This window comes from Pteronotus mesoamericanus, unplaced genomic scaffold (genome assembly GCF_021234165.1).
Source record: "Pteronotus mesoamericanus isolate MK-2021 breed Mesoamerican mustached bat unplaced genomic scaffold, CSHL_Meso_final contig_20, whole genome shotgun sequence".
NCBI classification, from domain to species: domain Eukaryota; kingdom Metazoa; phylum Chordata; class Mammalia; order Chiroptera; family Mormoopidae; genus Pteronotus; species Pteronotus mesoamericanus.
The window spans coordinates 91,686,280-91,712,465 of NW_026555085.1; the positions used below are offsets into that span (position 1 = coordinate 91,686,280).

Genomic DNA, 26,186 nt, shown 5'->3' on the forward strand with positions numbered 1-26,186 from the left:
GGGTCCAAACATATATGTCCATGGTTCCAAAGGTCAGAGCCAGGCAGCCTAGACCCGGTAGAACTCCAATTTATCAGAGCTGCCCATCAATTCTGCTGTCAAGCCCGGATTCCTCCGCAGACACCCAACCCCCCTGGGGTTTCTACCAGGATGTGGAGACCTGGTCCTTCGCATTTGCTCCCGCACCCGCAGTCTCAGAGCCGCCGGTTGCGTCTGCAGGACACGCGCGCCACGGTCTCCTGGCAACGGTAGACGCGGAGCCGTGGTAGCAGAGACGGCTCCCAGTCCCAGGGGAGCCCAGCCTAAGCCTGCCTTTGCCATGACCTCCAAACAAACTAAGAAGAAAGAGGTACATCGTATCAACTCGGCGCACAGCTCGGATAAATCTAAAGAGTAAGGGACCGCTGCCGGCCCATCCCGTCCTGTGGCCTTTCCCCTGGTCCAGGGGCTGCTTCCCTGGAGCAAACTCTGCCGGAGCGAGAGTTTACTGGCCTCCTCGCAGCTCCTTTGTCTTCGGTGGGAACTCAGACCCGGGAGAGTCTTGCGCCCATTCCTCCCCCTAGCCCACTCCCACCCACCTCCTTCCCAGAGCCCCTAGTTTCCCTGCTTCGGCGGCTTCCCATCTGCCCCCCCCCCCCCGCCCCCAGCCCTGCTCGCCCCTCCTCTCCTTTGGGTCGCTCCTGCACTCAGAAGGGTTGGGGGGGGGGGGGGGGGGGGGGCGGATCTTTCACTTTAAAAGGTGATTCCCTAGTTTGGATCTGCCCCAGTCCAAGACCTTTAATCAGATGGTGTCAGACATAAAATGGGTTCAAAATGTTAAAACTATGTACATATGTAGTTCCTGTGACTAAAGCTTATTCTAAAAAATTATACAGAGCCTAGCTCATGGAATATATATGCCTCTCTGTCCTGAGGTGTCTGTGTATGTACCTCCTTATTATTTTTTTCCCTTTGTTCTTTTTTTCCTCTAAAAATACGCAGTCACCAGTAGCACAAACTTTGGGCTGTTAACTGGAACGTAAACTTCCTGCCGCTGTGAGAGCGCCAGCTGCCAAGCCTGCCCCCCAGGGGCCACTCACGTTCTCCGGGCTGTGTTTGCCGAGGGCGGGCGAGGCAGGCCGTACGTTCCTTCCAACTGGATTCTCACATCCTGGGTGCCCACTTCTTCATCTCCCTCCTGGCCTAAAAAATCCCACGCTGGACTTCTGTTCTGATTCCCAGTATTTTTCCCTCCACGAACTCCTGTCCCACCTTCATCTCCACATCCACAGTTTCTGATTCTCTTGTTCCTAGTTCTGCCCTCTCTCATAAGCAGGCTTCCACCTACCTGGCAGATAAGCCATTCATTTTATTAACTTAATTTTCAGATGCTATATTACATGCACAGGTGATTTTAACAGTTCCCCTCCTGCATATCAGTGTAAGTGAGGTCATTTCAACATTTGCTAACAGCCTCCATTCTTGCAGGTCCAAGTCTACAAGGCTCTACATACAGAATCAGGCCCCTGTGACTTTTCTGACTGTGCATCCAGTTTGTTCCTTTACCAGCCTCCTCTTCATGGCCTGCAACACCCCACCTGGGGCTTGTGCCTACCTCAGACCTTTGCACTTGCTGATTTCTCTGCTGGAAAGCTCTTCCCCCCGGATTTCTACGAGGTTTTCTCCGTCACTTCCGTTAGGTGTTTTCTCATGTCAGCTTCTTTGGCCAATTGGTTTAAAATTGCAAACCCCACTTTTCTCCTAAAACTAACAAAAGCCCTGTTTTTGTTGCTGCTTTATTTTTCTTCATTCATTTTTGGCTCATTTAACATGCCGTGTATTTCACTTTTTAAAAATTTTGTGTATTTATGTGTCTTCTTAATAGACTGTAAATTCCATGAAGGCAGGGATTTTTCTTTTCTCTTTATAAAGTATTGAATCCTTAGTACCTCCGGGGATTCCTGGGTCATACATAGTAACATAGTAAACACTCAAAATGTTTATTTAGGGATGAATGATAGTGATTAAATAAGAGACTATAACATGATTGCAAAAGAAGTTTTAATACACTAAAAAAACTTAGTTAATAATGTTTATAATTAATGCACATTGAAGGCTTACAACTCTAAAAGAACTTGGGAAAAATCTTTGACTTTATTTAAACAGTTTGTATCTTGAAAGAGATGAGACTGTTAACTTCTATAAGAAATTGATCAAACCAGATACCATATAACATACTCTGTGGCCTAGTCCTGTGATAGTTGATAATATCCCTGCTGGTATGATGCTAACTCTTCCCTTGACTGTACTTTCTATTTCTTTTTGACATGACAATGTTATTTCCAATATGTTTTCTTTTCCAGAACATATCTGTGTTGAATTATGTCAATAAAAATGTATGTGTATGAGTATATTTATAAAAATGCATGAGTAAAGGCAAATAGTTATACAAAACCTAGGCTTGCTAGAAACAATCTACTGATCATTAAACATCAAATCATTAGACTTTGCTGTAGCACTATATGATAGGTTGTCAGATTTATCATAAATAAAGTTTATCCTCTAAGATAAAAGATAAAGTGTCACCCAGCATGGGGCCTAGGGATCAGAGTCTAACGAGGTGCCACTGTAATTGTCATTTTAATATAGTGGGGACAAAGAGACTAAGTTTTTATATGCCGCTTTATAATACCTTGTGGTTATTCATCCTATAAATGCAACTAAGTCTATCCAACATGGTGCTGGATGCACTTCCTGTATGTATATCCCTGGAAATGAAAGAAAAAAGTCTTCATAGCCTTGAAAATGGCCATCCCATAGAATCTTATTCTCCTAGAGATGCCATCTGTAGCCTATAGCTTTTATTCCCTAAAATTATGTGTCAGATTGGGGACAAGGACCATGTCTGGCTTCTGCCTAGCATGGTGGACAGTATATAATAACCGGTCACCATTTATTTGTTAAATGAGTTTACAGTTTAGTTACTCAGATTGGTTTTCATTCCTTCTGAATTTGATTAAGGACTAGTTCTCCCTCCCTTTCTTATCTGATGGCAGAGTTAAAAAAACTGAGATGTTACAACTAAGAAAGCAGAATCATCTATGTTCAGTTGTGACTAAATTTGTAAGTAAATATGACTTTGAATCCCCAAGAAAAATTATGCCAGGTAGCTAAGTTTTCTTTTTTTACATTAGATTATCATATTTCTACTTTACATATTCTCTATTTCTCTGTATCAGGAAGAATAAAATCTCTGTTACAGACTTCACCCTGACATCAATTTTGCGATACTGGACATGTCGTTTTTCTATTTTGACATTCAATTCTTCTCTTCTTTAAGTGGAGGGCTGTCTATTAAAATCACCCCCAATCTAACATGTTCTGTTCTCTCTTCTCTGTGTAATTTTTTTTCTCAAGCTTCTGTGACTTTATCAGGTTTTTTTTTTATCACCACTGCGTCCATAATAAGTGAGAAAATTTTGTCATAGCTGAATACTTAAAACTTTGAACTATATGTTATGGAGAAACACAGATGGTTTAAAAAATCAAAATGATGATTTAGGAGGTATAACTTGAAAATGGTCTGCATGGAATTCATGCTGATTAGGATCAGGTTAGCAGGAAATAGGTGATAATCTGAGATAACAGGGGAATGCCCAGTTCTGGGAACTCTCAATGATAGTGAGGAATATTTTTAAGGCGGGGAGGTGAATGGGTACAGAGCAGATCTATAAGGAGATTGTGGTCAAAGCCTACAAAAGCCAAATTTCTAATCTTCAGTCGAAGTGGCAAAATGTGCTATGATGTCCAAGTGATGATGCCAAGGTGACTGAAAAGACAAAAGACAAAAAAAAGTGTCGATAAAATTTAATTACAGTGTTCTAAATGCCTTGCCTTACATATTTTTGCATTCTCCTTAGGACCTGGCACAAAGTATGTTTAATAATGTGAGTGTAACCTAAAGGAGTTGAACTGGAAACCCAGTGTGGCGGCTCATCCATTAAGCTCTCTGACTCCGAACCAGAGGGACTGAAAGCCAGAGGGAGGAGGCCCTGCCAGTCACCCCCTGAATGCAGGGCAATACTTCGCATGGATTAGGACATTGTATAAATGTCACAACTTTTAAATATAAAAATCTAGCCCCAAAGCCCTGGTAATGAGGATAGTTGTATCCTGTTAGCCCTAGTAGGGCCTACCGTCAGTTCTCTCTTGAAATAATTTTAACCTGAGCATTTGTTTAATAATTCATTAAAAATTGACATAGTTTAAGAGTCATCTCTGGCAGTCAAATCTTTTTTTCTTAATTACCCAGTTTTTTGTTTGCTTAGTTTTAGAGGTAAAATGGTTCCAAATTTACTCTGTAGCATTTTTAGAGTAGTAGAAGTTAGATTGAAAAGATTTAAATTTATAAACTCATAGAATTCGTACTTCATTATTACCTAAAGAGATAATCTAATTTATACTTTGAAACTAATAACAGTGTTGTTAATGCTTCTAGATGAGCAAAGTAATATTGCCTCAATCAACAGTAATTATTTAAAAATATATTGACTTTAATATTTCTTGGACATTTCTAGGTCACAGATTGTTTAAATCAAAAGATTAAATAATCTATAAACTGGTACCGCTTAATGTGAGATAAAATTATTAAAAACTGTATCTAAGATGAATTAAAAATGTATCTTTGATAAGATTTGTATAATTTATATAATGTGAAAGGCTGAATGGAAATAATGGAAATATTACTAATCTTTCTCACTTTCACCCTTGACAAAGAAGATATACATATGTTGTCACAAGAAGTATCCAACAAGGTGTTTTGAAATTTTAATAACATTCCCTCCCAGGGTCGGTCCAGGCTAATTAGTTCTAGGTTCAGGGGTAATAACTGTGCTAATTTGTACAGCTCACTTAACATATGGTACATTCTTAGAGTCAACAAATATTTATATTTTGTATTTTTTGGGTTTTTTTGCTGGTGTCAAAATTCAGTAGTCCAAATATTTTGTAATTATTTTTACCCCATCTTTCTGGCCTGATGGATATCAGAATTACACATATCACTTTAGTTAAACTGCGCAAAAGATCAGTGCGCCCTTTCTGCGCCCATTTCCTCACTCTCCGTCTTCAATCCAGGGTCCATGGCTTCCATCCACAGCTCCCCACGCTCTCAGGGGTCAGGATAAAGTCAGACCTCCCATCTCCTCCTCTTCGCTTTCCCGCTTTCCGCGGCGTTTGTTTCTGAGCAGCGCTGCTGAGGAGGGCGTTCAGGAGGGCTATCTGCTGAATCTGAGGGGAGGAAGTGTATCTAGATTAGTTAACAATTAATGAAAACAGCTGCAGGTCATCAAACCTGGTGCGTACACTGGCAAAAGGAGAGAAAGCAGGAAGAACTGTGAATGTTTTGCCTGCTTTTGCCTCAGGTGTGAATCAAAAGCACAATGAGACTTTAACCAGGTAAGGTCAAGTTCAAAAATGAAGGCTGCACGCTGCCAACAGGGCCCTTTCCGCATACTATTATAATGAACTAATTAAAAATTAGAGGCAAAACCATGTTTGCTCCACCTTGGAATCAAAGTCTAGGGGGAATTTAGGACTGGTTCCACCATAGACAAAGAATAAGCTTATGAGGAAAATAGCTTGGAGTTGTATTAAAAAAAAAGAAAAGAGAAAAGAAAAGATTAATTGGAACCTGTACATGTACTAGCCTCTGGGTCCTACAGACCTGTCCTTTCTTTAAAGTTGTCACGGATACTCGTGTTTTTGCACACCTCGTTTTGTGAATCCTCTATAAATATCAGCTCTGCTGCTGGAGGTGTCATATCCTGGGAAATGGCAGAAGTTGAAGGTCCCAGTAGCTTCCTACATGGGACCAGAGCAGCGGAACCCGCTCCAGTTTGTTGCTTCCTATCTCTCAGGAGGGTCCAGCTGCCTCCAAGGACATGTGTGCCACTTGAGCTAGATGTACCTTCACTTGTCTTTCCTGGAGTTCTCCTTCCTCTCTGTGCCCCTGATTTGTTTCTTTCTTCTACTTCCCCAGATTAAGTCATTCTCCAGGGGTCTTATTTTGCTCTCTTTTCTTCTCTAAGTTGATCATCTAAAAGAATCATTCCTGATTTAGGTGACTAAGTTAGCATCTGTCGTCCTTTATCCTATAATTGAGCTCAAGTTCACTTGGATGTGTTCCTCTACTCCAAGTTAAATATGTCCAAAATGGGGGTCATCGTTTTCTCTCCCAAATGTACATTTATTCAAAAGTAGGTTTACAGTTGTGTGTACATGAAACACAAGAGTTTATTCTTGTATTATAACTTATTAATTACTGTATTACAACTGTAAACCTAATTTTACCCATCTCTGTGTTTTCTGAGTTCATTTTAGAGAATCTCACTAGCACTTCCCTGATATCTCAAGTCTAAAGAGAGGTCATCTTTGACCTTGTCGCCTCTGCTCATTCTATCCAGTTGGTTTCCATATTTTTTCCATTTTCCCTTTGAATTACTTCTCTGCCCTGCCTCAGTATCCGTTTCTTTCCTGACATCCTCTAGCTTGGGCCTTTATTTATTCCAGGTGGAACCACTGAGAAAACATTCTAATTCTCTTGCCTTCAGTCAAGGATTTTTCTTATCCAATTAACGTTATATTTGATACTGTTAAGTAATCTTCTTAACACATGATTCCAATGATAAGATGTTCCTGTTTTGAAAAAAAGAGAGAGAGTGTTAACTGCCAGGGCCCCAGCCAGCTTCGGCTTCCAGCCACCTACTACCATACCATTTACAGTCTTCCACTCTCCTACCTTGGTGCCTCTTCCCATCCTCTTGTTAGTTCTCTCGCCCAACTCCCACTTCTGTGCATATTTTATGACCTCCTTTTCCAGGAAGCCATCGCTTGATTTTCAAAGTTGGAAGAAATTTCTCTGCCTCTTCTGTGGTGGTAAAGCACTTTGTTTTTAACTTTGTTTTAAACCTTTCACTTTTATCTTTGCATTTTTGTTATTGTGTGTATTTATTCATATTGATTTTGTTATTTGAGAATAGAAACTGAGCCTTGTTGATCTTTGTGTTTATACAAGCACAGTGTATTGAAAAAAATAATGTTGAACTTGTAAAGTTGGATGCCCAGTTAAATAATCCTAATAAAACCAAGAGAATTAAAGGTCAAGATTAATGTCCAGCTTTACCAATTTTTTAAGTTTTTAAAGATTGTAATTTATTCTTTACATTTAATATTTCTGATGAGTGTGGCCCAGAATCCCCCTAACCCAAATTAAGTCAATTGTGTAATTCTATTCATACCTTCATTACTTCAGGGGATTAGCTGACACTACTTAAGAAGGCATGCTGATTGCATGTTGCATAAATATACTGCCTCCCACTATGAATAAAATTAGGTCTTTACCCTGAGCAGCACGCTTGGGCAAAATTTCAGAACCTTATTTTATTGAAATTTTAATATTCTCACAATGGAAATAATCTAATTAAGTAGTGCATGTGTGTTTGCATATATAAGATTCTGGTGTCTTTTTTTTCTCTTAAAAGTCTCTGTGAAGGTCCCTCCTCTAGTGCTCTGTTCTGCAAACTCCAGCTGCCGGGGTCTCCCGCAGACCCTCATCCCCTCCTCTGCTGAAGGAGCCTGCTCAGCTATGCCTGGGCGAAGTCTCCTGCACCCACCTGGTCTGAGGACTCTCTCAGAGCAATGGGGCTTACCTCATCTGTTTCCCATCTTTTCAAAATCACTGTTGTTCACTGCTTGATGTCTGTGACTTGAACACCAGTTTTATGCATGTTGCTCAGGATTTTGATTGTGTCAGGTGGGAAGGTAAATCCAATCCTCATCACTCCAATTGAGATAGATATGATATCTCTCAGGTTTATTACTTAAATTTTACATTTTATTTCTAAATATTAATATGAGATTTTAAACAATACATACAAATAGAATCTGCAAATAATATATTGCAGGTGTGGATAGAATTTATGCCTTAAAAATAAGATCCCACATTGGATATAATTTGCAGTACGTACTGTCTTTTTACACAATGCAACTTCCAGATCTGATAAATATTATCTTAAATCAAATTTTCATAATTATTATCATTGTGATCATTTTTGAGTTTTATTGAAACTTCAGTGTTTCTCAAACTTCCTATTTTAAACTGGTTGTTCATTATGGGTAAATGTTGAATAATGTATATCTAAGAATAAAATGTTTGTGTCTGTATAATGGGCAAAGCCAACATTAACTAGGAAATAAGGTTCAACATCCTCCGCAGGGCCCCCAGTGGGAAGCTCTCTGGTCCACCTTGTGTATCAGTCCAGCCTAATTTTCCCCCACCTTATACTATACACTCATGTGTACTACATGCTCATGTAGTACTGGAAAGCTCACGGTTCTCTGTACCTACTCTGCCTCTTTCCTCTGCCCTGTCTCTTACACTGTTCTCTTTTCCTGGGGATGCCTGTTCTCCTTTTTCAACCTAGAAAATTTCTAGTTATCCTCCAAAACAATTTATGTGCCTTTTATTGTGGGAAGTTTCTCTTAATCGCCTCACTTTGGGCATAGTGTCCCCCACTTTACCACCAGTGAATACTTTGATCTGTGCACATACCATTTTATATTAAAGTTATGTTTACATGTATGCATTGTAAAATAAACTGAAGAGCAGAGAGATATATTTATGCGTCTGTAACCCCACCATCTAGCACAGTGCTTGTCATAGAGCAGGTGTTCAACAAATGTTGGTCAAAAATAAGTGAACTATCGATTGAGTGAGATACCTCTCTCATTCTTAAACACTTTTTTCTAAAATGTGTAAGCCTTCATACATACTGGTTGATTTGATTCTAACTAAAAGAATTCTGCATTACCAGTTTTACTTCTACCTAAGGCATAGGTCACAGTGGGCTGTTCCCTAATGCCGGATCCATTCTTCCTGTTCTCTCTCAGTTTAGAAGTTCTGTATTTTATTTCTTAGAATATCCTTGCAATGGGCTGAAAGTCTATGTATCCCAAAATTCATATGCTGAAACATCAGTCCCAATGTGATGATATTTGTACGTAGGGCTTTCGGGTGGTAATGAAGTCATGAGGGTGAAACTCTCATGAATGGGATTAGTGCCCTTATAAAAAACAAAACAAAACAAACAAACAAACAAAAAACTAGAGAACTAGCTTGCTTTCTTATTACCATGTGAGGGCACATTGAGAAGCCAGCATCTGCACACCAGAAGAGGGTCTCCCCTCAGAATCTGACCTTGCTGGCCCTCTGATGTCAGACTTCCAGCCTCCAGAACTATGAGATGTAAATTTCTGTTGTATATAAGCTGTACTGTTTGTGGCATTATGTTATAGCAGCCTGAACTAAGACAATCCTTAATTTAAAAAAAATACTTATCTACTTTTCTACAAAATCAACAGTCACTCAATATTATTCCTAAAGAAAAAAAAAAAAAACAGGCACACTAGTGTCCATCAGAATTTCCTTACTCAGCTCTTTAATTTTTGATAGCCTTCATTTATTTTTTTATTAAATTAATTGGGGTAACATTGATTAACAACATTGTGTAAATTATAGGTATATACCTTTATAATGTGACATATGTATATATGTATGCTCTTGTGTGTGCTCACCACCCAAAGCCTAGTCTCCTTCTATCGCCATATATTTGACTCTCTTCTTAGCTTTTAGAAGCACAAAGTTAATTTTTATCATTATTTGGAAATGCTTTAATAATTTTTGCAAAACATTATATTGACTCATTTGTTTACCATTGTTACTTGTATCCCACTCTTTCATTCTGGGTTAATTTTCTACTTTCCTGAGATAAATTCTTTAGTAATTTGTTGAGGGGACAGAGAATTTATGGTAAACTCACAGTTTAAAATGTTTTTACTTAATTTAAGGTAAATGTTTCTATCTCAGTTTTGAATAAGAGTTTATTTGGTTACTGATGTCAAGATTGACAGCTATTTTACGTCAACTTTGAAGATATCACTTCATTGCTTTATGGTGTCTCCTGTTACTGACATATGATTGCTTTTTAGTTTTAGGTAATTTGTCATTTCTTAATGTAGATAGATTTTCATCTCTATCATTAATCTATAATTTCAGCTGATAGATTTCCATCCCCCAACATCCCATTTATTCTTTGTTATTGCTTGGTATACTTTTTCCAATCTGAAGCTATTCACTTCATAAATTCTAAACATTTTTCAGCAGTCATATCTTCAAATATTTTTCTCACCCCCTACCACAACCCCAGTTAAACCATTTTATCTTTCTGGAATATCTACTAGGCATACATTGAAGTTTTTCAACATATTCACTTGTCTATTTTACATTTTTCTATCTACCAATACAAACATTTGATTTTAAAAATTCTACCTTCTAAATCACTAGTCCTCTTTTCAGTTTTATTTAGTCTTTCAACATCTGAAGTTTTTATCACTAAAATTTCCCAGCGTCCCTTTATTCATATTGGTCTTATTTTTTCTTTGTTTCTTTCATATCTTTCTGTTCTTATTACAAAGCAAAACCTTTCTCTCCTTTATCTTTTAAGTAATTTGAAACATACTCATTTTGAATACCTTTTAAGTTGGCTACAACATTTTCTTTTATCTTGGGGAGCAATTTCTTTCTTTTGATGTATTTACTGGCTGCTTCTCCTGGTTTTGTTTATTCTTTTGCTTTGTAGTGTTAGTTTTTTTTTTTCTGTTGAAATTTCATAGATATGTAGAACTCATGCACACTGCTCTCTGCCATGTATTTGGGCGACTTTCCAGGATGATTTGCTTCTTACCCATCGCTGACATTCAGCTGGGATATGCCACTGAAAAAGGCAGGATGGTTGTTGCATTGCTGAAACACTTGGCAAATTGTTGCTTTTTTGAGCTCTCTGAAGAATGTCTCTCTTCTTTGAACTCTGATTTCTCTTTGAGAACCCCAGGACCTATCTACAATTCAGTTATTAAATAGTTAAGGGACCAATAAGAGCCTCTAGCACTCTGTTCTATTATAAGAACAATGTCCTTTCTGATTGGTGGCTGTATTTTATATAACCTTGGCCCCCACTCAAGTCCTAACACTGGCAGGTTGGAGCCTTTCCTTCCATGTGGGAAGTGCTATTCCTGATACCACACCCATAGTGGAGGAGTGCCACCCCCTAACCCCATTTTTTCTTTTCTGACCAGCCTATTTCCTCATAGAATCACATGAAAGTGGTACATTTCCTGTTATATCACAGCCTTAGTCCAAAGTTAGGAGCTCATGAATAACTCTAGTTACTCGCTCATTTCACAAAGCCTACTTCGGGTGTTCTGACATGTAGAGGTTAAATTCAGTTTCTTTTCCAAAACAGAATTCTAGCCTTTTAATCTTGGACTGCCACTACTCAAATCCAGTTCTTAGTACCTACTAGTGGATTTCATTCACTATTCTAGCCTTCGGTTCACAACTACAGGCTCTGTTTTTAAATTAGTCATTGACCTTTTTTAGTTTTAGATACACAACATAATGCTTTGATATTTGTATATATGGTGAAATGATCACCATAATAAGTAGTTAACATACATCATCATATATAGTTAGAAATTTTTTCTTGCGATGACAACTTTTAAGATCTACTCTCCTAACAACTTTCAAATATACAATATAGTACTATGAACTATAGTCAACTTGCTGTACATTTCATTCTTCTGACTTATGTATTTTATAACTGAAAGTTTTTACTTTGTACTTAAAGATTATCTCGTTCTCAGAATTAATGAGACCAGGAATAATGTGATTCATATATTTAAAGGATCCCAACTATGTTAGAGCAGTAGGTACCCTCTGTCAGTGAATCTCAAAGGCATGCTGCACTGAGAGTTTCAGCACTTGTACATGATCATTTGAAGTTTGCAGTATATATGATATTGAACTTATTTGACCACCATCTATATTGTGCATGTAGCACTGTAGGTGAGCTATCGGTCTGGTATAAGATACCTCTAATTGTTACCAGTGATGTCGGCCCTTGGTTCTCGAGTTCAGCCCAGAAAGAATTCAAAGCCACGAACTCTAGTGCAAGTAGAAGTTTATTTAGCATGCAAAAAGAAAGTACACTCAAACACAAGCAGACTGCTCAGAGAGCCATCCTGGCCTTTTGGAAAGAGTCAAAGGCAGAAAAAGTGAGCATGGACTCAGGAGACAAGGTAAAGAGACAAAAGAAGGGCCCTTGGAGACAGGTTCAGGAGGCCAGCCAGGGACAAGTGGCTGCTACCTGCTGCTTTCCTGGGTGCAAGTCTTGTGGGGAATCTTAGAGCTTAGGAGAAAGAAGGCAAATATATACACCTGAATAAAGCTGTGGGTGTGCTCTGGAGACAGAGTGTGCACTGGGTTCTTTGTCTTAAGTGTTTTTATCTGTTTTCTAAAGGCAGGAATTTTAGAGGAGGTCTCAGGGGAGGATCTCAATGGAATATTCATCATATTCCCAGGTGTGTTCTTTAACATACTGGCTCATTAAAATGAGAGGATAAGGTCAAAGTCGTGGTCGCTACTGATTGGTTGGTACTAAGGTAGGGGGCCATTGGTCATGGCATCATTGCATTTGGTCCTGATGCCAACAATGGCATCACTTCATTGGTTTTGCTGCTTTCCCGGGCCTGGAACTGAAACACAACTGAACCTTATTTCTAGTTTGACCAAAACTCTGTCTCTGTGGTCAATAGACCTGAGGCTTTCCTCCTAAGATTATTTGATTCTGATCAGAACCTCACCGTCCCGAGGGCTATGCTTAAGAAAGTGGTCGTGCGAGGGAGAAGGAGGCAGGTGAGTCAGGGTACTGGATGGGGCCAGATTGAATCAGTTATCCCTCTCAGTTTCCCCATTCCACCTGCTGAGGAATTTTCCTGGTTTCTTACTATCCTGCTTGGTAATGAGAGTCTTTTTAAGTGATCTTCAATACAGATGAAAACAAATTTGACATGTTACAAGAAAAGTAGGCCAATTAATGATAAAGCTTAACAGCTTAAGGGTGGGAGCCAGATCATTTACTTACACTTGACAGAATGAAGAGGAAAGCAAAACATAATCTCAGCAGGGTCCTTATTTTTAAAGAAATTAGATCTTTGTTTTCTTGAAACAGCTTTAATTTGAGCTTTCTGAATGAGGTAATCTCATCAGGGTTTGGATGGATACAAAATCACCAATTTCTTTTTTATCTCTTGTACCAGCAGTCAGTAAAACAAAAACACCATAACTTACTATTTGATGCCTTGATTTTTTCTATTGATATTATGAAAAATTTCCTCTTTTCCCTAAAACCTGTTCTAGTCATTATGTTCTCATATTTTCTTACGTGCTACTCAGGAACAGTCCTTTACAGTATATACAGTCTCAGACTTCCTTCTCCAGCAAGATGCTGGGTTAAGATTTTTTTTTAAATAACAATACCTAATAATGCCTACATTAAAAAAAATCTCCAGAATTCAGAAATGAGGAGAGAACTAAGGTCAGAATGTCATAACTCTGAGCTGAAGCTGCTGCTTCACTGGGGTAGGTTTATCATTCTTATGAAAGTGCAATTAAAAAAAAAAAATTTTTGGTCAAGGTTTTGAACACAAAGGAGGAAAGGGAGTGCTCCAACCTTAGGTAAAGACGTGGCTTTCCAAGGGTTTAATTCTCTTTAAAAAGATGAATAAGGAAAAAAAAGCACCCAAACACAGAGAGATTATGAGAAAGGTAGCTTTTCTCCACCTGATGTCTGGCTGAAATAAAAAATCTTCCTTGAGAAATGGAAACTCTTGAAATGAGATTTAAGTAAGCTTGCGATCTGATTTTAAAGCACCTATGGGTTCCTAGGTGGCTTATTCATTTGGGATCTCTGAAAGAACAAAATTCAATATTACAATGAAAAATATTCTTTTAACACAGGGTTGCCTTAGGGAAAGGGGATTGGAAGGAAATAAAACCCTGTTAAGGATGAGCTCACAATAAAAGTGTCCTAAAACACAAACATATACAAAAGATAAGGAGAAGTCACAGCCAGAGACTCAAACGTCGCCTTTAAAAGAAAAATAATCTATATGTAATTTACCATGTATATGCTTAGAATGATTAAAGACAAAAAGATATCCAAATTCCAGTAAAAGAATTACATCCTTTCTATTAGTCAAGATTAGAAATCAGTGCAAGCTACAGTATCAGAATAGCGAGCAAGTAAGAAGTTATCAATGCTGACTTCAGTGTATCAAACCATCTCCAGATCTCAGTGACCTTAAACAAGAAAGGGTATTTCTTATTCATGCCCGCAGATGATTAGGAGTTTATTGGTACATTAGAATATGATGAATGTACATTCTTTGCTTCTTCCATCTTGTGGTATTACCTTTTTGAAGGTCTTCTCATGAGGATTAAGCCAGAAGGTAGTGAGGAAGCATCTCACAGAATGCTTAACGAGCCTAAAGGTGGGATACAGCACCCTTCTCCATAGGCTGTTCTCTAAAACACCATCTCAAGGTACCAAACTGTAAAGGAGCACAAGAAATGTAGAAAATGGAAAACAGGGTTGGTGAGCGTCTGTTGAATCTCTGCGTATAGGTAAAATTTAAACAATGTTAGTTAGAAATGGTAGAAATATAAAGGCATTGATTCCTTAATGTAAGTAGATGACAAAGAGACAGATTGTCTGTGCTGTCCAGACAGCTTTCCCATTGTTGGAGATGGAGGGAGTGAACAAGGAAAACAAAAACAAAAACAACGTTCCTACCAGTGTACACAATACAAGCCCTACCTGTGGAAACATACAAGTACATAAAGAAGGATTAGTGAGAGAATCCTCAAGTGCTATAGAAATGAAGCAATATGACCTGGCTGGTGTAGCACAGTGGATTGAGTGCCAGCCTGTGAACCAAAGGGTCACTGGTTCGATTCCTAATCAGGGCACATGCCTGGGTTTTGGGCCAGGTCCCCAGAAGGGGGCATGCGAGAGGCAACCACACATTGATGTTTCTTTCCCTCTCTCCCCACCTTCTCCTCTGTCTAAAAATAAATGAATTAAAAAGAAAAAAAAAAAGAAATGAAGCAATATAAAAGAATGCAGAGAAATAAGGGTTGCTTTATAAAATAGGGTGTTCAGGAAAGTTCTTCCCACCTCCAACTCCAGAGGGTGATATTACCACTTAGACCAGTAGCTCATTCTCTCATTTTTGGAAGAAATGGTTTTACTTGATTTCGAAGGCAACACCCTCTGTTCTGTTTTTCTGCTTCACTGCTTCTTATTGCTACTGTAATGTAATACCACAAACATCATGACTTAAAACAATATGAGCTTATGATTTTGTACTTGTAGAGGTCAGAAGTCTAAAATCAGCCTCGCTGAAATCGGGGCTGTAAACACACAATACAATATACAGATGATGTATTGTAAAATTGTATACCCAAAACCTATGTGATTTTATTAACCAATGTCACCCCAATGAATTCAATAAAAAGATAAAAATAAATAAAGAACCCTTCAACAAAACAAAAACAGTCACATTGATCACACTGAGCTAACGTCAAGGTGTCAGGAGGGCTGCATTCCTTTCTGGAAGCTCAAGGAAATAATCTTTTCCAGCTTCCGAGGGGGATCCACCATCCTTGGCCATGGCCTCGGCCTCCTTCCTCGGTCTTTGCAGCCAGCAGTTTTGCGTTTCTCTGTGCCTTGTTCAGGAGCCGCACCTCCAAGTACTACTGTCTGTCCCACTTTTGAGGACCCTTGGGATTGCATTGGTCCCACCCAGATAATCCAGAATAATCACCCCATTTCAAGATACAAATATCTACAAAACCTCTTTCACCATGGAAGTCAATGTATCCACTGTTTCCGGGGATTAGAATGTGGCTATTTTGGGAAGGGAGGCATTATATTGTCTACCAAACTGACCACTTCTCTCAGTTGTCTTCCTACGCTCTCTGACTTTGAATATGAAATACCAGGGCAGATACACAGTTGTATTGGTGTCATAATACTGAAATATTTTTATATTAATAATAACCTTACCAATAACCCTGAGCCCCAGACATTTCTGCTTCCTGCCCTGGGTCCTGACCTACCCTGAGTACCTCACATACCTGACCCACTACTTAAAGTAAAGAATAAATACCTGGCTTAGCTGGGAGTTTTGAAGACATGACCTAGCCTTGTGACCAGCGTCCATTTGGGTTGGCCAATGCTCATCCCATGCCAGCTGTTATGCGTTTTAGACAGTGTCCCCAGGAGTGCCTCTTCCTTATGCATAGGCATTTTCTTTGCAGTTTCATTCAGTGTTAAGGCTTTCAATGTCATCCAAATGCTGACGACTGTTAAATTTGTACTTTTAGTTTGCTTTCTTTCTCTCAAACATCAGAATTCTATAATTGCCTCTTCAACATCTTCATGGATGTGTGATAAACATCTAAACCACAACTCATTCAAAAGTGAAATACTGCTTTATTCCCTATTTCAGTATTGCCCCATCCTGCACTTTTCTGTCTATCTGGAAATATCAACTCAATCTACTTGCCCAATCTACTTGCTCTACACATGCGCACGCACACACACACACACACACACACACACACACACACACACATATAAGTATATGAGTATTTCTTGCCTCCTCTACTGTTACTAACTGATCCAAACCACCACTAGCTCTCACCTGTTATTTCAAAGCCTTCTAAATTTTCTCTCTTGTCTTCTTTAAACTTTTCTCAACATAGCATCATTTTACAAATGATTATAAAATTTTAGTCATGTTATGTTATACATCTGTTCAAAACTCTGTTTTGGCTTTCCATATTATTCAGACCAAACACCAATATCCCTTCCTTTAATTTAGATCATCTTTCCAATTTTTGCATCTCCTGTTACCTCTGAAATCGTCTCCCTCCACCTTCCCTTCGGCTACACTGACCTCATTATTAGGCAAATAAACCAGAATACTCTCTGAATGGCCTTTCTTGCTGTTTATACTTGCTGTTCCTTGTGTCCAGGACATTCTTTCCACAGATATCCATACAGTTTGATCCTTTATTTTTTCACAATTTACTTAAATATTACCCCATTGCAGAACACTTCCCTTAACCACTGTATTAAATATTGTGCATCTTAACTCTTTAGTTTCTTTGTCCTGTTTTTTATTTCCCCTAAACATTTCTCACTTTTTAATATGCTATATATTTTACTTAATTTATGCTGTCTATTTTGTGTTTCCACCCACTAGAATATGAACTCCATGGGGTTAGAATTTAGCCTGGTTTGTTTATTGCTTAGCCCAGTGTCTAGAGCAGGGTTCTAACCTCATGTGTATTAAAAACTCGAGAAATTAAAAATGTCCAGCATAGTCTTTAAAATTCATAAAAAATAAAAAGTTAAATTTTGAAAATATGAAACTTTAATACACTAATAATAAAAGTATAGCACAAGTCCAACTTTTCTGTAGAAAATTAGCCAAAATATATCACAAACTTTAAATATGCATGTTTCAGTAGAGTAAGTCTCTTTATTAAAAGCTATCCTAAAGCAATAATAAATAATATGTGCAAATATTTAACAACAAATAGCCATTACAGTATTGTTTCTAATAGTGAAAAAAAATTAATTCAAACCCTCAAATTTCCAAAATAGAAGCTTAGTTAAATGAAAGGCAGTATATTCATATAATGAAATATTATGCAATCATTAAATTCATATTTAGCTAAATATTTATTGACATGAACACTATTAATAATATACTTATGAGTGGATAAAAAGCAGTCCATAAAAAGAATACGCTGAATGATGTCATTTTTGAAGAAGAGACATATATTCTTGTGTTTCTCTTATATTAGTCTGAGAAAATGATAGTTGTTAAAGTGGTTTCTAGAATGGATTTGGTATACCTTTCTTATTTATCTGATTTATATTTTTAAATTTTCTTTTGAAATAATAATTACATAACACTGCTATATTGGGAAAAATCAAAATTATGTTTCTACTGATCTTCATAAAGCTATTAGTGTTATACACATAAAAGATTTTTTTAAAGTGGGAATTGTATATAAATATTTCCCTATATGGCACGTTATATGTGTCTGATGAATGTTCTGCAATAGTAAGTAGGGACTAATGCTCAAAATTTATTTATGGACTAGTCTGTTTTAGATATTTCAGTCTTTAGAGCCCTAACAAGCTATCTGGCCGCAGGTACAACTAGATTGAAAAACGTGCTTAACGTGCCTATTGATGGAAGAATTAAATTTATGTCATGCAATTAATCTAACATTTTACCTCAGAGGCTTAATTAAAACTAACCCACCTCTCTCCCCCTCTGTTTCTAGTCAGTACCCTTTAGGTAGTAATACACAAACGAGTGCTGTTGAACAGAAGAAGAGGAAATTCCCAATCTGGCCAGAATGGAGCGAAGCTGACATAAATGCTGAAAAGTGGGACGCAGGCAAAGGTGGAAAGGAAAAGGACAAAATAGGAAAAAGCCCTACGTTTGTATGTAAACTTGAATGTGACTAGACTTCACTGTGACCTTTAACTTTACAATGGGATAAGATTCGTTAGCCTGTGAGTGTACTCATTCTGTTCCCCAGCCTCCATTCAAAAGAGGGCTTTTGTTTCTTTTCTCCCTCATCCCACCTTGTCTTTCCAGGCATAAGTCCTGAGCTTTGGTGAATCACTTTCGAGTAAATGGGAGGAGAGAAATGACCAACAAGTCATAATGAAATACAGGGGAAATTGATAGGATGGGTTCACTGGTGGATTTTGGACAGAATTGGGAACCTGACATTTGAGAATGGTGGTTTAGAAAATGAGAGAACTCTGCAGACTTGTGAGCTGCCACTTGGAGATTATAGGAAAGATCATTTTTAAAAAAAGAGAGAGAGCGATGTTACAGAATAGCTGGGTTGAATTCTGGTGTCTTTATATGCATAGAGCACTCTGAAATAATAATACTTAATAGCATTTACATTTTGTTCCCAAAATGCAGAATCACACACTGCATGATTCATATCAGTAATTTGTTTACAAAAGGTATTCAATACATATAACTAATTTCTGCCTCTCGGTACTTGAACAATTTCACATTAGCAATGTGTGCAGAAATGCATTGTTTGTGCCATACCCAGGGTGATTATGGAACTTCTAGAGGCAGAGTGCTTGTGAATGTTCTGAGTTCAAATGAAAGTGGTCATATTTTACATATTTTTAAGAGCAATTCAAAACTTAGGGAGATCATGTGTGAATTTACACCAGAGAGGTAGTTTGTGCCCACCCTCAGTGGAGCAGCTGAGGGCCAGCTCAAACCCTGGCTCTTAGAGCAGAGCCGTGGGGAGCCATCTGGGATGGAACCTCGCTCCCCACTCCCACCCCCGTTCTGTTCCTCAGCCTCAGCATTCATGGCCCCTGAGGTAGAAGTCCGTCCGCTGGCGTGAGCGGTGGACACTGCAAGCTTTGTGATTGCATGTCTATGCTATGCTGGCACAGCAGCTCTTAGCCATGATTTGCAAAGTTGATGATTTACCAGGATTAATTGCCTTAACCATCGAACTATAGTTAGGCAACCTTGGAATTTTACAGAAGGCCAGCTCTTTAAATGTGAGGCTAGTGATCAGGATACCAGCCTCAGATGAACTAAACCTTCCCTGCAAGTCCAGAATTGGGTCTCCCTTCTTCAGCTAAGTGATGGCAATGAAAAGAAATGGTGGGTGAACCACACTTGAAAAAATATATGATGAAGCATTGTAAGGTGGACATAAGAGATATACTAAAAGCAAAATGACATGGAAATATTACCACTAGTTTAATGTGAACAGCTCAAATCCTGGAGAAAAGTAAATCATACCCAGATGAGCCCCACATTCGCCTTGGTTTTTTTTGTTTCTCTCAAGGACGTTTATTAATTTAAAACATGGTAATCAGAGGCCAAGTAGAGAGTAATGTCTTAGGACTAGTATCAGAAGGGAGAGAGGATGTTATCAAGGCTGCCAAAGTCACCAGAATTGGCCCGAAATCCTAAGGTAACTATAGAGAAGTGATCTGAAAATTTCACGTATAATTTTATTTTGAGACATTTGCCCAACTTGTAAGCTATGTCTGTGAAGATTTTGCTGCTAAGAAAATGAGTAAAAAGCAGTAGCTTGAAGGCTAAATAAATGAGAAAAAAAATCCACGGTGCTATGGTGAGAGACTGGACTTCAGGCAGGGACCCTGATAAGCACTCAAGCCTGTCAGTGAGTACCACGCCGTGGCTGTCATGTTCTGCATTGAAAGGGGGCAAATTGAAGTTATGCCAGCCTTTATTTTGTACTCTCCTTGCCAGAAGAGAACAAAATCCTCCTCTTTGAAGGAAGATATCATTATTCAGAGCCTGTATAAACTTTTATGTTCAGTGTATATCATACGATCAAGTTTACCCGACATAGAGAGAAACAGAACTGAGCAACTGAAAACCAAGAGGAAAAAAATGGGTAATATAAACAGAACCATGGTGACTCTGATCTTTTAATTGTTGGATAGAGGACTTAAAAATAACTAAATTAATATTTGCAAAAGCAAGACTACGTGAGGGAACCCCAGAAATCTAATATAGAATGGGTCCAAAGATTCATTCTTTCATCATTTTTGACTAGATGTTTGGACCACCGTTGTCTTCATCCAAATTATTACAGTGTCTTAAATGTGTAAATAAGCCACATGTTCCAGATACACATACACATGTAGGATTAAAGTTTAGATAATGCCCTCAAATATAGCCCATTTCTCACGATAATCCAGCATTGGGGTAAAAATATGATTACTGTGAAAGTCACAAAACAGTATTTATTTTCCCCACCCCTATTCACTCTGGTGATATTTAGTTACCTTTTCCCCTCGTACAGATAATTCATATTTCTTGAGCATTTTTTTGTACCCCTAGAACTTTTCATGTCATTTCTTGTAAAGGACTACACACACACACACACACACATACATACTCACACACACACACACATACATACTCACACACACACACAAACACAGTTCTCTATAAATGCCTATTTATTAATCTATGCACTTATTAATTTTATTAAGATTAAGTTCTTTTTATTTTAATAAAACCATACAGAGATAAAACTCATTGCATCTTTGTGTAGCATTTTTTTGAAGACCCTGAAGGCAAGATTGAGTTACCACCATCACTGAAAATTTATTCCTGGAAACGTCCACAGGATTTTTTAGTTAATCGGGTAAGATATATTTTTATTATTAAACAAAATACATATTAATGGTGGGATGTAATATACTATTATGAAAATCTGCATTTTAAACAATCTAAGGTAATTTTTCCTGTGGAATTCAGTGATAACAATTTATTGGTACAATTTAATATTTCTTGTACTGATTTCCAAAAGAATATTGAAATTTTGTTTAGGGCCTCCTCAATTTTTCTTTTTCTTCTCTCCATGATGTCAAATTATAGACTAAAAGGTTGTGAGAAGTTATTCCTTCATTTCTGAAAGACTTCCTTTCTGTTTTCTAGCAGGAACTTATATGGCATGAAGGTCTGTTTACTTTAGTGTTTATTAGCATTAATTTTCCAGCCCAGAGATTTGCACTTGAATTTCTCTATTTTAGGGATTGTTGAAGCATTTTCCAAGGGCCATCTTCACTTGTGGACCCCATGCCTAGCCACCTGAATCATATTGACTATGATGTCATCTGAGAAACCTTCCTTTTAAAAAGTACTTATGTATATTAAAACTTCAGACCCACAGGTCTATCTCCTAAAAGCTATGTTCACTTAAATATATTTGTTGTTTCCAAGGGCTTAATTATCACTAATGCCTTTTCCCTCTTCCTTCTTGGATCATTTATTATTTTCATTTAATTCATAGAAAATAAGTAGGCTTAATTAGTTACTATTAGTTAGTCAAATGGTTGTAATGGAGCTGGTTCTTCCATACATTTTGGAACCCATTGAATCTCTGTTTCTACACAAAGTGATTTTATTCCTAAAAGTTTTATCCTTTATAAGCACTGCCACCAATGCAAGAAAATACAGTTTATCCAAAATATTTTCCAATTACTGTTACTAGTTGAGAAAGTCACATAATCCTAAATTCAAAAATACTCACTAAAATGAGAAAACAAAAAGATACATCTGTCTTCATCAGAGCATTTATGGAATGTCTACTTGTAAGATATTTTCAATACAAGAAATCAAATATACTGAAGCATGCCTTTAACTTACAATGTCAGATAACAGTGACATAAAGAATATAAATTTGTGATGTTAATATAATGTACTTAATACCAATGTATTATTCATATTTAAGCTCTGCTTAATTAAAGGATATGAGTTCCATGAATGGGAGTGTTATAATTTGAATAAGTAGAAAAGTTTTATAAACTATGTATTTTTTCTTTTTAACATAACTTAGTTCTGAGAGATACACTTATGCTAACAATAAACTTAAGCATTTTTGTTGATGATACTTCCACCACCATTTATCATAACATTACCATCCATCTGCCTCTGTTCCCCTGTACACTGACTCCTTCTCTTGACCCTTCACATTGGTGTGTGAACCAGAACAGCCAGACTGAAAGCCTAGCTATGTAGGAAAGTCTTTGGATAGTGCATTTCAGGTTTCAATCATTAGGTCTACCATGAAAATGCATTTTACTTTGAGACTCATTAAATATAGACATAAATAAAGTTTAGAGAAAAATTTTGCAAAATAGTAATGACCTTTCTATATAAGATTTACTCTATTCTAAACTATTCTATTCTGTAGATAGATAGGTAAATAGATAGATCCAGTCCTGACAATTAAGTGTGTGTGTGTGTGTGTGTGTATTCCTGATTAAAATGATTTCATGAATCAGTAAATAATTACAACCCACAATTTAAAAAGCACAGTACAGCCTAAAAACATACCCGCAGAATATTCTAAGCAAAAATATTAAGTCGGAAGACACGTTTTAAGTCAGAGGGTAGCTAAATTATTCAAAAAATTAAAAGCCTAGATTTAAGATATCAGAGTCAACATGGGCCATTCCAACCAAGGCATTTTATAAACCATATATTTTATGCCCTGATCACAGAGTGACTAAGCAGATATGTTTAGGTCGAAGAACCAGATGTTGGTGGCCCAGGCCCTTGAGTGTTGATTATACTGAACAGATGTCTAAAGATCTCTCTTGTTCCAGATATAGGCACAGAGAACAAGGATGCTAAAATACCATTGTAGAGACCTCTGCCTTCGTATTTGCAGCTCTTACAAGCTGTTTGCTCCTCCTTGTCATTTGTCAGCATGTGACTATTAAGTCTAACCCCTCAAACTTTAGGTATCCAATACTTAGTCTCTAAGTAATGAATTAATTGATTAATTATAATCAATTATGATTAATTTTTAGTTAGTCAACTTTAATGAACATTGATACTTGTTGAAAGGTATGGACATTTTAGAAGTATCACAGTGTAATTTGTCAAATAGGAATAAGTTAATTAATTTAAAACTTACTATGTTTATAAATTATGAACATCGAAGTCAGTTCGGGCCTTTGAGGTTGTTTTAGGTAAATTTTTCTCAGATGTAAAAAATATTTCATTGAATTTTCAAGATGCTAGGTGTACAAATGATTTAGAGTAATTGATGGCATTAGTTTTCATAAAAATCTTTCAATAATCAAAACCACTTCATGTTAATATATTAAATATATTAGCTTGACATGAATCATAATTAATTTTTTCCTTTTCAAATTAAATTTGTGGATGTGACATTGTTTAATACAATAACATAGGTTCTGAATGTACATTTCTATGACACATTATCTGTATATTGCATTGTGTGTCCTCCACCCACAGTCCAATTGTCTTCTATCACCACATATTTGACTCCCTTTTCCCTTTACTATCCCCCACTGCCTTCCTTCTAGTAAACATCATGCTGTTGTTTGTGTCTATGAGTTTCAGTTTTATATCCCATGTATGAGTGACTTATTTTGCTTAATACTCTTAAAGTCCATGCATACTATCACAAATAGCAGCATTTCATTTTTTTCTTATGACCGAATCATTAATTTTTATAAACAGTTACAAGTCATGTTTTTCCATATGTGTTCATTCCTCACTGGACCAAATATATAAATGCAACTATTCATAGATAATATTAATTAAATAATGACCATCAAATTAATTTGTTTAAACCTAAGATTTAAAGTTAGGCAAGAATTTAAAAAGCTGTCACAGTTAATATTTTTTATCCAAGAGGAAGATATTTTTTCAGCTACCAGATGTTAACCGAGCATAAGTTTTGAGTTGTTAATTTAAATTTCAAATCACAATTTTAAACTCTCAGTTTATGCATGCTAAGTTTATCTGCATATATTATATCTTATAACATTTTATTCGTATGTTAAAATATTGTGTAGATATTATATTATTAATGTTACCTATGCCGGTAACAAGAATAATGTGCTTACTTTTTATTTCTTCCAATTTCTCTGGTTGTGAAAAATGAAATAAAGTTTGACCAGTCAATGCACATGAGCTACATTTCCTTCATTTTCCCTAAGGAATAATATCTTTTTAAAATTTTTTGTTTCAGACTCCAGTCGTCGTGAAGAATGAAATCTTGTTTGACTTGTTTTCAGCAAATGAACATTTACTCTGCAGCGAGGTATGTACAGAAGTGTGAACTAAAGCATCATTGCAAAATGCTTTCTGGACAGGCTGAAACAATTCATAGTTTCATTTCTCCCTCGCTCACCTTTAAGTTTTGGTACAAAACTCCTTTGAGTTGAGCATACAAATTGTGGGAAAACCTTAGTATCAGAACTGCTTGTATCCCTCTACTCCTGCCCAGGGAACTGGCTTCTCGCCATCCAGGTATTTCTCCTCCAGATTCACACGCCCAGTAAGAGTAAGGTGTTAGGCTGTTTGATTTGCTAATGTGGGGGAAGTAATGGCATTCAGTTTGATTGCAACACCTCCTCTAAATAGGCCAGATACTCAGCACAGCAGCCCTCTTTCCTGTGGGAGTGCACTTCCCCAGCTTGGCTTTTCTCCCTCAGAAGCAGGTTTGTTCCACTTCCCTAAGGTAGTTATTTCAGACACAGGGGATTTTTGATTATTTTCTTTTAAGATCAGTTAGAGAGGTGGAGCATAGTCATTATTGATTCAAACCCTTTGCCTTTTGTATGTTTAATATCTTAACCAATATGAGCACAACATTATCTTCAAATTTATGAATCCTATACATATATAGACTCTAGCCTTTTTATTTTTCAAGGGAAGAAAAATATAAAATAATCTATGGTATTTTCAGATATACAAGAGGTTATCTGATTGGCCTTTTTCAACTTAACCAAAATTTAAGAAAGTTCCTAGGTAAAGCAAATTAGGAAAAACATAAACCTTATGAAGTCAGTCTCAAGTATTTAATCTCCTTACATGCCAGGCGGTGAAACAGGAGATGAGGGTTCCCAACAACAGAAAATCCAGGACTGCTGAGGGTAGTAAGAGCTTCACTTAACACCCACTGTGACCCAGAGATTTCTTATGCAGTGTTTCTATTTCAAAAATGCTGAAAGATAGTTTAATCTATATTTAAAGCTGAAAACTGCAATTTAGAAAGGCTGAAGTGACTTGCTCAAGAATGGAAGGATCTGAAGGAGGATTCAAATCATGGTGCCTCTTTCTACTCTAAAGCTCTGCTCCCTACTGTGCCTCCCTGCAAGTTTTAATGCTGCAAGTGGGAGTTTTACTTAGAGCATTTCTGCACCTACAGATCAACACATTAAATATGAATTTAGAGTATAGTTACGCATGGGTGCGACTTTAATTTTTTTCACATCTTATTCCTTGTCTAATTGATCCTATTGACAAAAAAGAGACCATCTTTTCTCTCAGACTTCTCAACATTTTCAGAAGAGTAGCTCCCTCATTTTATAAGTTAATTACAAAGTAAATTATTGTTCTCAGAAGTATTCGGTCTCTCTCTCTCTCTCTTTCTCTCACACACACACACACACGCACATGCACACACACACGCACACGCACGCACGCGCACACAGAATTCAAATGAAGGCCAAGGTCAAAGAAAGGTTATTGACAGTTTGTTGCAGGAAGTAATGCATTGCAGGGAGTGCCACGGTGGAGCACGGGGCTCCTGGATCTGAGGGTTATAGTCCGGGGCCAGCTGAGGAGGGAGCGGGGCTCTGAAT

The 26,186-nt window shown here is 37.3% G+C and overlaps 1 protein-coding gene across 1 annotated transcript in view; it reads left to right on the forward strand.

The window, feature by feature from the left end:
* Positions 1-319: 319 nt before the first annotated feature.
* Positions 320-26,186, forward strand: part of ADGB (androglobin) — a 129,576-nt gene continuing 103,709 nt past the window's right edge. The window contains exons 1-4 of the mRNA XM_054570081.1: positions 320-393; positions 18,305-18,467; positions 21,110-21,202; positions 24,569-24,640. Coding sequence (XP_054426056.1) covers positions 320-393; positions 18,305-18,467; positions 21,110-21,202; positions 24,569-24,640 — 402 coding nt within the window. The remainder of the gene's footprint in view (positions 394-18,304; positions 18,468-21,109; positions 21,203-24,568; positions 24,641-26,186) is intronic.